Raw genomic sequence first — 18,049 nt, 5'->3', positions numbered from 1 at the left:
TAGTCCTCAGCACCCACAGCCAGGAGCTTACAACGGATTGTAGCTTCAGTTTCAGGGGATCCTGTGCTCTTTGGCGTCATTGGGTAATACACATAAATAATAATAATCATCATCATCATCATCATCATAAAAATAAAATAACTTCAAAAAAGATTGTAGAACACTTATGTGGTGAAGCCAAAGCAAATGGACCATTCCTCAAGGAACCAAAGACCCTGGAAGATGGCCTAGGGTAGAAGCAGGCCCTCCCTGGAGGCTAGCATTTCTCTGACATGTGTCCTGTCTCAATTGCTGGATGCTTTGCTGTGTACCACCTCATTAACATGCCCTAAGCACCGTCCCGCCCAGAAGTGCTGACACCCACATCTGTCCGCACAGGGATACATCAAGCTGCCATCATCATGGGTGGAGGTCCCAACAGCTTGTCTCAAGTGTGTCAGCTCTGTGACATCTTTATGTGGTCCAGACAATTTAGAGTGCAAGGAAATTATTTGTGTGTGGCCAGTTAGGAGGCCATAAGGTTGTCTACGGAGGTGACTGGGAAGGCAGTGGTTCTCAACGTTCCTAACCTGAGACCCTTTAATACAGTTCCTCATGCTGTGGTGATCCCCAACCATAAAACTGTTCCATTGCTACTTCATAACTGTAACTCTGCTACTATTATGAACTGTGATGTAAATATCGGACACTCGGGGTATTGGATATGTGATCCCCGTGAAAAAGCTATTGGACGCCCCCAAAAGAGTCTTGACCCACAGGTTGAGAACCACTGGTTTAAGGAAAGACCTAATTCTGCCAGGCACGGTGGTACACTCCTTTAGTTCACTGGGTGAATGGAATTACATGACTTCAAAGGTCTCTCCCAGCTTTGTACAGGAATAAGGAAATACGTGAACTTCGGAACATCAATTAATAAACGAAACCTTGTGAGCCTGGATTCCCACAGGCAGGAAGCACTGAAAGACTAGAAGCATTATTTTAGCCAGAATTAGACAGAAATTGGAGTTAAGGCAAAAGAAGAAAGGCACTAGCGGCCTTTAAAAGGTTTCATTCCAAGACAGCGAACTTCAGAGGCAAAACCAGCCTGCCCAATGGGTAAATGAGTTCCTTGGGAGGTATGCTGGCGAAGATGAACACCTAAGGGAGTTCGTTTATGCAATAGGGCCTGGCATATTGCAGGACCCAGCCAGATAGAACCCTCTGTAGTGGGAGATGGGAAGAGAGGGCGCTAGAACCGGTTGCTTTAGTCTATGCCACTTAACAGCTGTTCCACACCTGACAAGTGCTCTTCCTCCATAGGCTGACGGTAAAAAACCCCTTGATGCTGACTTTTCCATGGAAGGTGAGCTCTGGGACCCATAGCCCTTAGCACAGGAATGAGGTTGTCTCTGGGACCTCCAAGAAATGGGTCCGTCTCGGCCAGTACTCTGTCTGATGACTACTCTAACCAGCTGCCCACTTCTCTATAAATTATTTCCGCAGGGGACATACAGAAAGGTTGAATACAGTGCCAGGGGTGCTCAGCAAGTATAGGGGTGGCAGGCTTAGGTTAGGATTTAGGAGCCCACGTTTAGGGGCCTGGAACTTGAGTGGAAAAACAGATGCAAGTAAGACTGGTAGGCAGGCTATGCTATCAGATGGAATTCAGCTGTCAGCCTTGGCACCTGAGACAAGGGCCTGTCAGATGGGCGTCAGAGCACAGCCAAGGCACGCTGCCATTCCATATAGCCAAGAATGTTCCCAAACAATCTTCCTGCCAGTGCTTAAAATCACCAGGGTACCTTGAAAAAAAAAATATGGATGAGGGACAGGCAGACTGGATTTGCTTGTCTGGGAAAGGGCCTGACAAAAATTCTCCAAGTGGTTCTAATGAAAGTTGCTTCCAAGGACTAGAAACCACCAGCCTAGGCCATGGTTCTTATAATATCTTTGGGGAGGAGGCATGAGAGACACACGGGAAGCGTTAGACGGCCGTGCACGTCTGCCCATCGACCAGCATGTTAGTAACGATGCTGGTGCCTATAGTTTTTAAAAAGCTCATTTTAGACTGGAGAGATGCCTCAGTGATTAAGAGCACTGGCTGCTCTTCCATGGGACCGAGGTTCAATTCCCAGTACACACATGGCAGCTCATAACCACCTTTAACTCCAGTTCCAGAAGACCCACAGACACAGATGTAGGCAACACACATACACACACACACATATGCAGACACACATGCATACACACACACACACACACACTTTTAATATATAAAAACAACTGATACTGATTACTTTACCTGGCCATAAAACCACTGATTGACAGCCGTCAAACACCCATGTGAGTGTTCTCCATGGCACAATATAAAGGACAAGAGGATAATCCTAACCTTTTTTTGGTTTTGTCTTGTTTTTTTCCAAGACAGGGTTTCTCTGTGTAGCCTTGACTGTTCTGGACTCATGTTGTAGACCAGGCTGTCCTTGAACTCACAGCAATACACTTGCCTCTGCCTCCCATAATGCTGGGATTACAGGTGATCGCCATCGCACCCAGCAATAATCCTCACCTTTCACTAACATAATCGGGTCACTTTCCTTATACCTGCCCCCCCACAGTGGCAGACAGCCAGCCCTCAGGAATGGGATCTATATTCTTGCAAGTAGTTGGGACTGGAGGGGAAGCCTGTGGTGTGGAGGGGGTGGGGGAAGTGGTGCTTGGGGCAGACAGGATAACAGTGGTCAAGTGATGGGCTGTGAGTGGGGGAGCAAGGCAGAGCCTGCCGCTGGCTTCAGACCCAGCACAATGGAGTCCCAGATGCTCCTGGCAAAGCCAGGCTTTCAACTGTTTTTTCCCCTAGGCTGGCCTCCAAACATCAAGCATGCACTGGGGGTGCAGGATTCACAACCCAAGTGGGGTCTGTTGGCCAATCACTCAGGAGCTCCCTGCCCCCTCGCCCCAACCCGACCTGTGAGTCTGTTATAAACCGAGAACCTCGGAGCCAATAAGCATTTCCTGCTGGGAGCTAAGCAGATTCGGGATGTATCCAGAGTGTGCAGCCTCTGCATGAAGGTCAAAGGGCATGACCAGGCCCACAGGTCCACATCAGTCAGTGTCAACCAATGAGCATTCCTTCCACCAAGGGTGAGAATGCTTGCTGTAGGCATGGCAACTGGAGGGGAGAGGTGGGGCGCGAGGGAAGGACAAGGCTGGAAGCACTACCTTCTTGGGAGGCCTGAGGCAGAACTTCTAAGGAAGTCAGGGGCTTTGGTACCTGACTGGTAGACAACAGGAAGGCTGGGCACAGAGGCTCCCTTTGCAGGTAGAAATAAAAAAGTTCATTTAGAGGTCAGTGAGAAGGGCCATCACATGGAGGTATTTGCCATGTAATCCTGGCAATGTTAAATTCGATGCCTGGAACCCATGTCCATGTGGAAGGAGAGAACCAATTACACCAAGTTGTCCTCTTACCTCTACATGTACAGAACACACACACACACACACACACACACACACACACACACACACACACACACCCATTTAGGTGTCACTGTCACATGGCTTGGGGAAGGGTGCCTATGATTTAAATTCTCAACAATGCATTACACAGCAGCCCAAATCTGCAGAATCAGAGCCTTTAATCCCCACAGGGGTCTTTGGATGTTCTCTGGTATTTTCTGTCCTAATGGCTGAGCAGCTTGGAAACGATCAAGGGTTCCCTTCCGCCTCGCACAGAACTCTCGTCAACTAGAAAGAGCTGAAGGCTCTCAGAGGGATAAACTGTCACCCCTGGCTAATGAGGCCCCCGCAGTAGGACAGGGTGGAAACAAGGGCAGGGAAGGTCAGCCTGACTGACTTCTGCGTAGCCGGTAGAGAGCGCAGTGACAGGTGGCATCCAGCTTAGGACTAAAGGAAAGCAGAGGCAGCAACCAGCAAGCTATATCTTTTTTGTTTCAAGGCCTGAGCATATTACAGAATGGGGCCCGAGGCCGACTGGAGTGGTGATCAGTCATGCCAAGCTTAACCACTGTAAACCTTGACACTGCCTCCTGGGGGTTAAGTCATCCGAACCAGTTTGGACGCTGTTGGGCAGTATCATGTCTGTGATCCGGTGATACTATGATACTCTGAACACGTCTGTGAGCCATACCATGACCTGGCAGTTCCATCTGCAGATGTACACAGCACTGTGAGCCTGCGTGCTTACTACAAGACAGTCACGGACACATCCACAGAAACAGTCTTTGTAGTGGCCTCCCACCTGAAGGACCAGATGCTCACGGACAGTAGGGTGGATGCGCTCTATGCAGAATGCCGCAAAGCCAGGACACAATCAGCAGCTCATGACATGAATTTCAAGTGAAAGTGAAAGAACTACAAGATTTCATTTACATTAAACTAACGCAGGCAAACACTCACAACCAATCTACAACAAATACACTAAAAAACCATTGACTTAACTGCTTTGGTTTTATTTATTTATTCACTTGGTGACATGGTGGTAGTAGAAGTTTTGGTTTCTTTAAGAACTCAACTATGTTATGTAAACAGGTTTTTGTTTTAATCCCAAGTGTGGGCTACGGAGCTGCTATTAGTTTGTCCACAGCTGATAACAGCCTTGGGCAGCTTGGAGAGGGGGCCCGGTCTTTGCCACCTGCAGATAGTTTAAATCTGAGGACTCTTAGAGGGTATAAATACCAGAGCCCAGAGCAAGGCTTTGAGGAGATGGATGGAGGAGGAAGAAGGCTGCTTGTTCATCCTGCTGTGTTCGCCATTTGTTGTCGCTGGACTGCTAGATATCCTGATGACTCAGGTGGTATTTTCCCAAATAATCCGATAACCCTAACCAGTTGGAACTAAGTCTAAAGAGGTCTCCGTCCCCTGTCCCTTCTGACCTTCTTTCTCTCCTACCTAGGGTCAGGGGGTTGGAAGGAAGGTAGAGGCCTTAAGGGATCCCAAATAAAATAGTTAAAAAGCAGTGCCAGGCTAGCTGGTGGCGGCCCATGCCTTTAATCCCAGCAGTTGGGAAGCAGAGGCAGGTGGATCTCTGTGAGTTGGAGGCCAGCCTGGGCTATAGAGTGAGCTCCAGGACAGTTAAAGTTACACAGAGAAACCCTGCCTTGAAACACTGAAAAGAAGGAAAGAAAATAACCCAAGCAAAACAGGCCCCGTTGCTGGGCGTGGTGGCGCACGCCTTTAGTCCCAGTACTTGGGAAGCAGAGGCAGGTGGATCTCTGTGAGTTCGAGGTCAATCTGGTCTACAAAGCAAGTTCAGGACAGCCAGGGCTAGAACAGAGAAACCCTGTCTCAAAAAACCAAAAACCAAAAACCAACAAAACAGGCCTGGCCTTAGTGCTCAGGGTGGTGACTGGGTATTCTTACTGACTTTAAGAAAAGTCCCAAGCCACTACAGCATCCTGCAAAAGGACCCCACTTTGTGAGGATGGGGTTCCCTACTTCAGTAGTGAACCATCACCTGTGGAACGCAGGGAAATTCTCAGAGCGGAAGGCAGAACATCTGCTCCTTTCTCTTCCCCAGGCTGAGACAGTCCTCACAGCCAGGGAACCACTGCTCAGAGGCCAGGGTGTGGCTCTTGGGACCTGTTACAATGTGGCCCTCCAAACATCTATTCTGCAGCCTCTGGGTCCAGAAGTTGAGTTGGTCTCCACCCCAGGGGGAGACCTCTAGGCCATCTGTCTTGGATAGACAAGCCTACAGGGCAATCTGCCAGAGCTCAGCCTCTCCTGTGTCTAAAAGCCCAGCTGAATCCTCAGGGTGGGCTTAGGGGACCTGTCAGTCACTGGGGAGCAGCAAGAACACCTGAGCCCAGGAAAATGAATCGCACAGGGGGAGTCCTGAGCTTGGGGAATTTAGGGTGCAAGATCATGCAGGCCCGAGTGGGACATACAACTTGCAGACACAGGGCCAGAAACTGATGGACCCCTTTCACCTAGACCAGGGATACATTGTAAGACCCTGTCTCAAAAAACAAACAAACTTGAATGACAGAAGATAGCCGCGCCTCATACTTTGTGGCATTTAAAAATCATCGAGAGGTGACTTTACACTGAAGTCTTAATTTAGCTTACTATGCACAAACAAGTCTACCAAATTTACACACACACACACACACACACACACACACACACACACACACACACAGCAATAAACACCAGCTGATTCTCATCTTCCTCTATGCGGTACATGGCATAAAAATATATAAAGTCAAGTCAGCCACCGCTTGGCACATGGGTGGAACAGAGCCAAGTGCTTCCTTTTAAATGATCCAGGACGTGTAGCTGAAACCCCTAGTCTAATTGCCACACCGACCCCTAGAGAGAGAAACCCTTCCTGTAGCAGTTCAGAGAAGCCTTGATTCGCATGAGCCTCGTCTAGAGCAGTCCCAGAAGCAGGCCAAAGCAGCAAAGAGGGAGGCACTCTGGGGACAAAGGAGCATTACCTTGGTCCCATGGTAGAAGTCGTCCACGCAGGTGGCGTTCATGAAGGTCTGATGGAAGTGGGTGCTGGTGTCAATCCCTCCAGGGATCACCAGTTTCCCGGTGGCATCAATCACCTTGGCCCCACCGGGGATCATGAGCTCTCGGCCCACCTGCTGGATGATGCCATTCTCAATGTAGACGTCCGCCTCGTGAGTGCAGTCATCGTTCACCACCTTGCCTCCCTTGATGAGGATCCGCACACTGGCTGAGTTGGCAAGCATGTTCCTGTGGCAGGGAAGTGGGAACCGGGTTAAGGTGCCATTTTCCTAGTCACCAAAGCCCGCCCCTTCCTCTCTCAGAGTTCGATCCCCGCAGCCAGGGGGACTAGGGAAGGGGGTGGCCTGCGAAACCTGGTCCCACAGGAAGCTTTAATCACGAGTCTTTCCCTGACCGCACAGTGGGTTTCATCCGGAACCATGACACGAAGCTGGGCAGGGGGAACTGGGACCCACAGAATCATCACTTTTGTATGTGTACAAGTAAGTACACACGCAGGTGTGGAAATACATGTGGAGGTCAGAGGTAAACCTTGGGTTGTTCCTCAGGCATTGTTCACTGTGTGTCTTTCCTTTTTTTTTTTTTTTTTTTTAATCTTTTTAGGCCTGGTGGTGGTGGTGGTGCACACCTTTAATCCCAGCACTTGGGAGGCAGAGGCAGGCGGATCACTGTGAGTTCGAGGACAGCCTAATCTACAAAGTTAGTCCAGGACAGCCTAGGCTACACAGAGAAACCCTGTCTCAAAAAACCAAACAACAACAACAACAAAAAAAAACAAAAACAAAAAACCAACAACACTTTTTAGGATTTTATGTTATTTTATGTGTATGAATGTTTTGCCTACATATATGTATGTGTACATGTGTGTGCCTGGTGTCCAACAAGGTCAGAGAGGGTTGCAGGATCTCATGAAATGAGCTAAGGATGGTTGTGAACCGCCATATGGGTGCTGGGAATCAAGATCCAGTCCACTGAGCCAGGCGTAGTGTCGCACGCCTTTAATCTCAGCACTTGGGCGGCAGAGGTAGGTGGATCACTATGAGTTTGACGCCAGCCTGGTCTACAAAGAGAGTCCAGGACAGCCAGGACTACAAGAGAAACCCTGTCTCAAAAAACCAAAAAACCAAAAACCAAAACCCGGTCCTCTGGGACAGCATCCAGTGCTTCTAACCACTGAACCATCTCTCTGGCCCCATGTACCATGTTTCTTGAGAGACGATCTTTCACTAGGGCTTTCCAACTAGGCGAGGCTGGCGGGTCAGCAGGACCCAGGATTCTCCTGGCTCTGCCTCCTGCCTCTAGACTTACTGGGGAGTACCACCACAGCCAGCCTCTCACGTGAGTGTCAGAGACAGAGCTCAGGTTTTCATGCTTCTGCAGCATGCTTGCTCTGACCCAGCCATCTTCTCAGCCCCTGAGACATTGCTTTTTACCTTCCTAAAATGCTATCTCAAAGTATATAGCCCTTTGTAGTCCTGGCTGGCCTTGAACTTTTGTCCCTTCCAACCACCCTCCTAAGTACTGGGATTACAAGTATGTAACCCTATGCCAGCTTGCTATATGTATTTAAGAGATTTTCATATCTACTATCTAATGTTATTTTCAAAATTCCACTGGGATCCACAGTTGACAGGTGAGAAAGCTGAACTTGCTAAGGAATTTGTGATGACCAGATAGTCAGGTCACCCAGGGTGGTTTATGTGACCGATATCTATCTAGATCTCCATGGTCTAGAGTTTCTTGGGGGTCTGTGGAAGAAGCGGGTCTGTTGCAAGAAGACTCATCAGCAAGCTGAAGTGTTTGGCTTGATCTCCTGCACAGCTGGTTAGAGCAGGGGTCTCATGTTTTTGTCATGTGTGGAGACAGCCCCAAGAGAGCATCCAGTGCCCTCTAAGCCTACCCAGCAGGCGCTCCTGAACTGTTGTGGGAAAACTGGTATTCAGGAGATGTTGCCCTAGGGAGTGCGGGGACATGAGACAGGTGTCTGGGAGTGACAGCTGCGCCCTTGAACATATGGTCCCAGCAAGGTATCACCCTCACCCCTGAGGAGAAGGGCCTTGCTCCCCAGTGTGAGGGCATTGGCAAACAGGTCATGGGAGGAGGTTGGAATAGAGAGACTAGGGAAGATGGGGACAGGCCTGTTGTCTGCGTCCAGACACATTTTCATGGGATCTTTTGCCCCACACACTGAAAACTGGACTCTTGACTTTATAATAAGTAATAATTTGAAAATGGGTCTGGTCCTCAGTGATGGGAAAACTATTCTGGCCAAATCCTTTCTTTTGCCTTCTTTCCTTCTCTCTCATTACAAACCCAAGTCCAAGTGGGCCGAGTGGCACACACCTGTAATCCCAGCACTCGGGGGAGGCAGAGGCAGGAGGATCTCTGTGAGTTTGAGGCCAGCCTGGTCTACAAAGCGAATCCAGGACAGCCAAGACTACACTGAGAAACCCTGTCATGAAAAAACAAACAAGCAAAACCAAAACCACCCAAGTTTTGTCTGGAACTGATCTTCCACTCATGCTTTAAGCCGAATCTCTTATCAGAGTGCTGATAGTAGCTGACATCTTCCATCATTTACTGGCTGGCTTCGTGTATTGTCCTAGTGAGTTTCAGTCACCTATGGGACATACTCGAGAAGAGGGAAACTGTCTCCATTGGATTGGCACGTGGGTGTGTCTATGGGCCATTTTCTTAATTGGTGTGATGAGGAAAGGACAGGTCCAGTTTCTGTGACAAGATGATAGTGGTGGCAGGGCAGAGGGGAGGAGGTAGCTTTCCAGGTGGCTTTAAGGCTTACACACACTGTGACACCACCACATACTTGTATTCATGTTTTATAGGAAAATGCTGGTTTGCCTCAGTGCTCACAGTGCGCATGTGCAGCGTGGGAAACCTGGAAGATGAGGCAGGAATAACTTACAGGGGGTTCTGCTCTGAGCTGTGCTACCAAAATCAAAAGCCAAGGCGAACTGTCTTTAGTGCAAACAGTAGCAGTGACTGCCAAGGCATTAACGTCATGAGCCCAGCACTTTCTGTGCAACCCTGCAAAGAGCGAAGACGGCAGGAAGTGTTAGCCTCAATCGAGAGCACAGGCAGCGGAGGTTAAAGGGCATACACTCCAGGGCACCCAATTCAGGATTGGCAGGCTGAGGGAAGTTCGTAGTGGGAACTCAGCTGTATTCTTCATAGTCTTTTCAGAATGTTATTCAGTAAACTTGTATTGCTTTTACAATAGGAATATTCATATGTTTGCTAGGGTTTTATTGTTGGGCTTTTGTTGTTGTTGTTTTTGAGACAGGGTCTCTCTGTGTAGCTCTGGCTAAACTGGAACTTCCTATGTAGATCAGGCTGGCCTTTGAACTCTCAGGGATCTATTTGTCTCTGTCTCCAGGGTGCTAAGACTAATGGCTTGTGCCAATGTGCCCAATTGATGTTGGAAAGCCTTTTTCCCCCTTTCTACAGAGTAAATTCCAGAATAGTCAGGGCTACACAGAGAGACCCTGTCTAGAACCTCCCCTAAAAGTATTTGTTTTCCTACTTCGCAGTTGGGAATCCCTGAGGGTAAACATGGCCCTGACTGCTTCTCTGCAGAATAGCAGGCAGCCCTACACTTTCCCTGGTCTGGAGACCCCATTCCTACAGGACTGGGCCCGTCTTGGATAGTCAGGCTGGACTCTGCACTTAGAACCACTCAAGAGGGAATTCCTTCAAGAGGAAACTACCTTATCCAGGGAAGGAGGCAGCTGTGGTTGACATTTCTATGCACACATTGTTGAGGTCTTCACACAGACTACAGCAAAGCCTTGCCGTTTCCCTGAGCCTGTGTCTCTGGGGTCCTTCACCATCCTGGTGCCAACAACACACTTTAACTCAGGATTTCATCTCCCCATGTCTCCTCACCCTCAACTGTATATGTGGCTGGCTTAACCCCACCAGGAGCGGATGGCGCTATCTGGAAACGAGTCTTTAAAGTTAAATAAGCCTATAAATAGGGTGGAACCCTGACCTGGTGCGACTGGTGCCCTTGTTAGAAGAGACCAGATGGCCTTCCCCTCCCTTCCCCCCCCACTCCCCCACCCTGCTTTTTCTAAGAATGTTAAAAAATAAAAATGGAAAACCATATGAGAAGACAATGAGACGGTAACCATCTACCAGCTGGGTCAGGGCCCTCCCTGAACTACAGTCTTCCAGCCTCAGAACCAGAGGCAAATTAAGTGCGCAGTGTTTACTACACCCAGTGCGCACCATTTTGTTACAGCACCCTCGGCATACAGCTCCGAATGCACACACTCTTAGCCTTAAACTGTGCTGCCAATATGGAAGTGGGGTGACCTAGGCCCCATCTGCAGCTGCCCAGCAGAGCCTCTTCAGCATAAGCCATAGTCTAGCCTCCAGGCAGGGCTGGACCCAGTGTGGTGAGCACCATCCTGACTTCTGGTTCTAGCTACAGGAGGCACAGTGGATTTGTCATCCAGAACCATCTATGGGGCTTAGCCTTTGGGGATGGACCAAGGCTTTGGAACGAACACCCTCAACCTGCCTTGCCTTGCTGGGATAATATTAAGGCAAGATGGCCGAACATGCTCTCTGCTCCCACATTTGGAGACTATTTCTTTAAAAACAAAACAAAACAAAAAACCGACACTGTAATAGCTTGCAACTTTGTCCCCTTTTTACAGGACACAATTGTGGGAAAGACCCCGGCCTCGCTCTGGTGAAACTCTGCCTACTGTGTGAGGGAGACACAAGTAACCCACATCACAGAGGAACTGAAAGGTAAAGAGAAAAAACACTGACAAACACTGGTTTAAACTGGATGCCTTTCCCAGTGTACCAGACCATAGCTGGCATGGGTGAGACCAGCTGCTCAGTGCCCCTAGGGAAGTCTTGTGACATCAGTGTCCTCCCACAGGCTTCTACACTTCCAAGTCTGTGTCACCCAAGATACCCTCACTTTCCCCCTGCTGTTGGCTGTTGATATTCATTAGGCTTCACACCTCCCTCGTAACCTCATTAGCACCTGTTCCTACCGCTCACCCCGGGCTCCTCTCTGCTAAACTAAACAAAAGAGGTGTGCTCCTGGCAACTCTCCGCAGCCTTGCCAGCCTTCTGCATGTGCAAGCGTTTGGGAAGGAATGGAGAAGATGTGGGTACGCTGGTCCTTTGTGCAGAGTCCCCGAAAGGGAGAGATTTGAAGGTGACTGTTATATACTCCTTAGCACCATCAATGACCCTGGCTAGTCTGTCCCTGGTCTGCTCTGGTGGAGCCAGCTGATTCTGGCATCATTCTTGTCAGAAGGTTCCAACCAAAAGAAAGCCAGGCAGTGGTGGCGTGCGCCTTTAATCCCAGCACTCAGGAGGCAGAGGCAGGCGGGACGGGACGCTGTGAGTTCATGGCCAGCCTGGTCTACAAAGCAAGTCCAGGACAGCCAAGGTAACATAGAGAAATGCTGTCTCAAAAAACAAAAAAGAAAGAAAGAAAAGAGAAACTATATAGGATGTTAGTATTGATTTCGCCAGGCCACCCACTTTTCTCCTCAGTCACTTGCAATGCAAAGATAAGAGCCCATTGTACTCTATCTCGTGCATGCTGTGTGCTTCCCTCCCAAGGGATGGATGGTCCTTAGCTGTGGACCCTCTGGGAGGTAATTAGGCTACAAGGTGAAACCCTTACAAATGGGATTAGTATCTTTACTTGAGGAGACAGGAGAGTGAGGTCTCGCCCTTCTTCTCCACGTGAGGATACAACACAGGCACTGGTCCCCCAAAGCCAGGAATAGATCCCTCATCAGTGGGTATCTTGACCTCAGCACTCCCAGGCTTCACAACTGTCCAGTCACCAGATGTGTGCTTTTTTTTTTTTTTTTTTTTTTTTTGCTGTCAGGTTGAAGACATTAGCATCACACTAGACAGATATGAGCATTCTAATTAAATCACTATTAAAGGACAACTGGGCCTTGAGATAAAGGTCACCTCCTTTAGAGGCTTCTGGCCTACACATTTAACAACAACAAAAACTTTAATCAGACAGCTATTTGTCTATGCAGGCAAAAGAATTCAGAGCATATGTCTGTCTTGGGAATGATTAAAAATGCTGGATAGTTAAAGCTGTTAGGGAGAGTAGAGCGTGGCACTCTGGAACTGCAGGAGGTGCCCCGTTTGCCGTGACTTTCCCTCCCTCCAGCCCCTGGACTGTGATTAACAAAGGACTCTCCAGGATGGGCAGGGTAGTTCTCCTGCAAACTGAGGCCTCTGACGAATTCTAACATTCATTCAGAGCAGCGAGGCCTGCAACAGCAAGATGGTGCGTATCTTGATGTGCCAAGATTTATCTAACAGCACACAGCTTGCTCCCCCAGATCTCCTGGTTCTGTGGCCTGGAGTCTTTTTCTTTCTTTTTTCTTTTTTTCTTTCCTCAGCCAGTCCCGGGTGGGTGAGTACTAAGGAGACATGCCATTCTGGGATCAGGGCCTTCTGGGTGGGAGGCAACACAGTGAGCAGGAAGCTAGGTCTTCCAGAGAGAGCCTCTTCAGGTTTGAAATAGCAACAATCACCGTATCCAGAAGCAGTCTTGCTGAATAACAGAAGCCACGCCTCCTGGAAACTGCCGGCAGAGGTTCCCAAGCAGAACCTGCCCAGCCAGCATCTTGCTGAACAGAGAGAGACAAGGTTGAGATTCAGGCAGCATCCACAAAATGCACACCCCTGGACTCCTCGAAGGCGCCTGTGCTCTGCCAAGGAAACGCCAGCCCCAAGGCTGCATTTTGGAATTGTCTGCTTCTGTCATCACCTTCCCCAGCTCCCCGTGCCTGTGGGGAGGCGTCAGACAAGGGGAGCCTGCACAGTCTGTCCCACACAGCTGCCTCCTCCCCCTCCCCTCCTCCCTCCCCAGCAGCAGCTCAGCTGGAGGCTGCATAGGCACATGGGTGCAATGAGGGGGAGGGGGGGCAAGGCTCCGACCTGCACAAGGGCCTCCATGTGAACTTGGCATTGGTTTTTAAGGCGCAGGTTCCTACTTCTAACAGGCACTGGTTGGTTCCCCACCGAAGCGTCCAGTGACTTTTTCCCTCCCTGGTAAACATCGCCCACTCTGGGATGTTTCTCTGACTTTTCCTTGATTTCTCAATTTTTCTCAATTTTTCCATTTTTCTGTGACAACGCCTCATAAAGCCTGCTTCTGCTTTGCAAAAAAAAAGGGAGAGGGAGGAAGAGATAACATGGCTTGTCATATAACTTGCCCCTGGGACGTCACAAAAAGAAAAAGGAAAAAAGAAGAGGCAAGAAATTCCCATGGCATTTAAGCCAATCCAGCTGCTAGCTGGGTAGTAATTAAAAGAGTGGGTGAAGCTGGTGCAATTTGAAGCCAACACAGGCTGGCTGGTGTGGTGCTAAGTAGTTACCACTTGTCACGGGATAAAAAGGCAATGCCAGCAATTGTTTCAGAATAAAATGAATGACAACCTGCAGCTCTTTTTCTTCTGACTGGCACAAAAGAAAGCAGTAGTGAGATGGCATTTAGCAGCTTTCCCAGTGGGAAAGCCATCTTCAACGGAGGGGGAGGTGTGTGAGGATATGGGGGGGGGGAGGTTCACTGTAGAGCTTAGTAGCATGGTAATATGTGAGCCACTGAAAAACCACACAAAGAAGGGAATGCTGGGAGAGTTGACAGAGCCACCTGGAGCCACTCAGGGACAGGATTTTCTTTTGAGTTTAAACCATAACAACAAATGAAAGCTCGTCAACAGGCCCTCAGGGGAAGTGTGAGGCATCTGCGAAATGCCAAGTTTGAGTTAATAAATTAACGTTGAGTTATTTTACATGTATGGGTGTGTTTTGCTTGCTTGTATGTCTGAGTATCATGTGTATGGCCACTGCCTGGAACTGGAGTTGTGAGCTGCCTTGTGGGTGCTGGGAGTCAAACCTGGGTCCTTAGGAAGAGCAGCAAGTGCTCTTAACCTCTCCAGTCCCATTTAAAAAAAAAAAAAAAAAGTAAATTGATTTCTAAATTTAGAAAGTACAAAATAGTACTTAACTAATATAAAACATAGTAAAGTTGTATAATTAACTCTTAGTAATTTTACTAACTATTGAGTAGATTTAAAGTGGTATTTGTGGGGTTGAAGGTGGGGTTGAAGGACTTTTCCAGGAGCCCCAGGCCAGTGTGACTGTCCAGGAGAGCTCAGTGGCAGAGAAAACATGTGTTTAGCACACGGGAGGCTCTGGGTTCAATCTCCAGCACTAAACTAAAATGATGTAGAGTTCTGCTTATGACACCCAAGCAAGGCATACAGGCGATGACAGGAAGACCTGTAGGCTCAACCCTGTCATCAACCAAATCCTGGCATTTCCTCTTCAGGGGCAAGCATGTTAGTGTCACCACCAAGGACAACCTGGTAATCATTTCAGCAAGAACAGCCATAGCTGTCTCAACTCCTGTGACCCGTTTTCCCTGCTGCTCTCCTAACAAACTCCACCTGGCCTGGGACCAAGCTCCTCACCAACCCTGGCCATTCACTTATTCATTCATTCATTCATTCTTGAATAAGCAGGAATCTACAAATCCATTCTATGTCAATGAGAACTCATTTTCCTTAATCCAGGTACCCACTAAAGACCATTCTGGAATGTTCCACAGGCAATAAGGACAGCTTGTCCAAACAAATGTTTATTATCCCTGTCACTTTTCTCAGATATCTGGACTTTTCCAGGAGCCCCAGGCCAGTGTGACTGTCCAGGAAAGCTGGCTTGAGTGACAGGCCTGATTTGGGTCGGTTTCGAGGTTCATGCAAGATGTTTTGAGGGACTCTGCAAGTAGAACCTCACCCTGGGAAGAGGATCAGTCTGGGACTCTGTGACCTCCAAAGACTAGTGGGTTAGAGACCTGGACACCGGAGGGCTGCTCATGAAGAAAGACCAAATAGGCAGACGAGGGGCGCCTGGACACAGCAACTAGAAAGATGATGTGACCAGTGTTACATTTAACATGTGTCATCTTGAATCCTTTACAGGCACAAACTTATTTATAGTCCAGCCTGAATAATAAAGAACCCTCTTAATGTCCCCTGGGCCTCTTTCATGACCCTGGAGGCTGGGCAGCATCAGGTCTATAGATGCTATGAATCACTTAGGGGAAAGACTGGCACAGGGCATTTGAAGCTGGGGACCCCAAAGCATCTGTATCGACAGTACTGCCCCTCTGGTGTCAGAAGGTGGGAGAGACACAAGGTGACTGGAATTAGAGCCAGCACTCCAAGAGGCTCTGTAGGAAGAGAACCCTGCTCCAAGGATGCCCATGTGGTGTCTGGACCAGGTATTTTGTTTTTGAAAAAGTTTAGAAACTAAGTCAGGGCAAAGGGTCAGCTACAAACCACACCCAATAGCAGCTGCCTCCTGCACGCAGGCCAGGGAGATAAAGAAACATGTCACTTCAGGAAGACAAGTGTGAAAGCAAGGGCACTGAGTCCTTAACAGGCTAGAATCAAGTAAGAGGTTTTAATCCCATCTGGATTGGCCTGGCTCAGTGTGGCCAGCCTAATGAGCCAGCTGCAGCGATGTCGCTGAGGACAGGGCTGCCTTCCCAAGGATTAGCTGTGAGAGGGTGGGGAGAAGTGGATCCCAGAGCACTTGTTCAGCAAGGTTAGCTATAAGGCATGAGAGAGAAACTGGCAGCTGTCAGAAGCCAGAGTTCAAGGCATGTGCGTGCGTGCGTGTGTGCATGCGTGTGTGTGTGTGTGTGTGTGTGTGTGTGTGTGTGTTTGTGTATTGAGGGGTTGGGATGGGATAGATTGGGACTGGTCAACCTCACTGTGTGTCAATGCCATGGGCATCTTGTCCATCCTTGGGTACCACCTTGAACATGCAGGCAGACAGTGGTTCTAAGTGTCTAGCGGTCAAGTATTCTGAAGAAATGTTAAGTATGATGAAACCCCACGTTCACAAGCTTGGCCCCCCAGGCCCCAGAGAAGGGCTGACAGAGGTGTGTATACATGGGGGACAAGGACACTAGACTCCTGCTTGAGACTTTAACCTAACACCGGGGACCAACAGTCACCATCGTCCCATGGTCCCCTTCCCACTCCACAGCAGATTCTTCAGCTCTGCTGAGCTCTCCAAGCCCCCAGCCAGCTGTCTCCAGACCCCAGAAAGAATTTCATCAGTGCCCTTTGAAGGAAGCAGCTGCTGCTCAAAGACCTCCAGAGTGGCTGCTGCTTCCCAGAACGTCAGTGAGGAAGCGGAGGGACAGATGTCCCAAGCGTGGAGGGAACAGGCAAATAAATCAAGTTGACACCAAAGTTCTGAATGATGGCAGGAAGTCATAAACGGGGGGGGGGGACCCCAACAGCAAACCAAACCAAACCAAACCAACCAACCAACCAACCAAGGAAGCAGGCAAGCAAGCAAATGAACAACAATAAAAGGCTGGAGAGATGGCTCAGCGGTTAAGAGCACTGGCTATTCTTCCAGAGCACCCAGGTTCAAATCCCAGCACCCACATGGCAGCTCACAACTGCCTGTAACTTCAGTTCCAGGGGATCAAACACCCTCAAATAGACGTACATGCAGGCAAAACACCAATGACATAAAAACAAACAAACAAACAAACAAACCTAACTTCCCCAAGTTTTCCTATAAACCTGGGCTACTTTATTAAAAAAACAGAACATGAAAAGGAATTGCATTTTTTTTTCTCATTTAGACTGAAAATTAATATGAACTAAGCACAGCCATGTGCAATACTTGCAAACAATACCAGAGGAGACAAGCTAGGCATGAGTGCATGCATACGGTATGCTTTCATTAATACAATGATTGAACCAAGTGGACGGGAATGAGGGGTTAGGCACGGTGGGGTGAAATGTGAAGAAAAATGAGGGCACGATGACCAGCAAGGTCAGGACAGTAGTCCTCTCTGTCATGTGGGGGGAGGGGACTGGGGTGACAGTCTCAAGACCTCCTGTAACATAGCTGGCTGTGAATGACACAGACACCAGCTTTGAATTAGTCTTTAAATCGCACATGTATTTTCTGAAGTCTCATATATAACTCATTAGACACTTAAAATTAAAAAAACAAAATCAAGATGAGGCCCCATCATAGAGGGTCATAAACAGGGGGTGGGCGAAGACGCCAAGGCTTCCCAGGGTGTGTGAGGAGGAAATGGAGTTCCAGCATGAGGCAGGGCCAGGAGCATCGGCTTTGATTTCATCCCTCTGAGCATGCGGCTGTGACTGTCAAGTGCCATCAACACTGTCAGCGCATCCTAACTCTTGAGCTCCTTTTGCACGTCAGCCTCAATCATCACTCTTACAGGAGCCCTCTGAGGTGACCAACCTGACTCTCACTATATGACGAGAAGTGAGTGACTTCCTAGGCATCAGGCTGCGGTCCCCTGACGGTGGAGCTTTGCTGAATTCACTTTACCATTCTGAGAGAAATGAAGGGGCTCACTAAACGCTGGCTGAAGGACGCCTGCGCTGGTGTGATGGCAATTCACATGTGTCAAGGGTTGGCCATAAGAACAGCCAACAGAAATGGGCAAGAAGGCTTCTCATTGAGAGTTCTGTGGGCC

The 18,049-nt window shown here is 48.8% G+C and overlaps 1 protein-coding gene across 1 annotated transcript in view; it reads right to left on the bottom strand.

Annotated features, from left to right (window-relative positions):
* The window catches only part of Dpysl5 (dihydropyrimidinase like 5), an 85,536-nt gene that overhangs the window by 44,698 nt on the left and 22,789 nt on the right, over window positions 1-18,049 (bottom strand). Inside the window, exon 2 of the mRNA XM_051172444.1 lies at window positions 6,441-6,705. Within this exon, the coding sequence (XP_051028401.1) occupies window positions 6,441-6,701 (261 nt within the window). The 5' untranslated portion in view covers window positions 6,702-6,705. The remainder of the gene's footprint in view (window positions 1-6,440; window positions 6,706-18,049) is intronic.

The sequence above is a fragment of the Acomys russatus genome, chromosome 1 (assembly GCF_903995435.1).
Source record: "Acomys russatus chromosome 1, mAcoRus1.1, whole genome shotgun sequence".
Classification (NCBI taxonomy): domain Eukaryota; kingdom Metazoa; phylum Chordata; class Mammalia; order Rodentia; family Muridae; genus Acomys; species Acomys russatus.
This window is presented reverse-complemented; position numbering and strand designations above follow the sequence as displayed.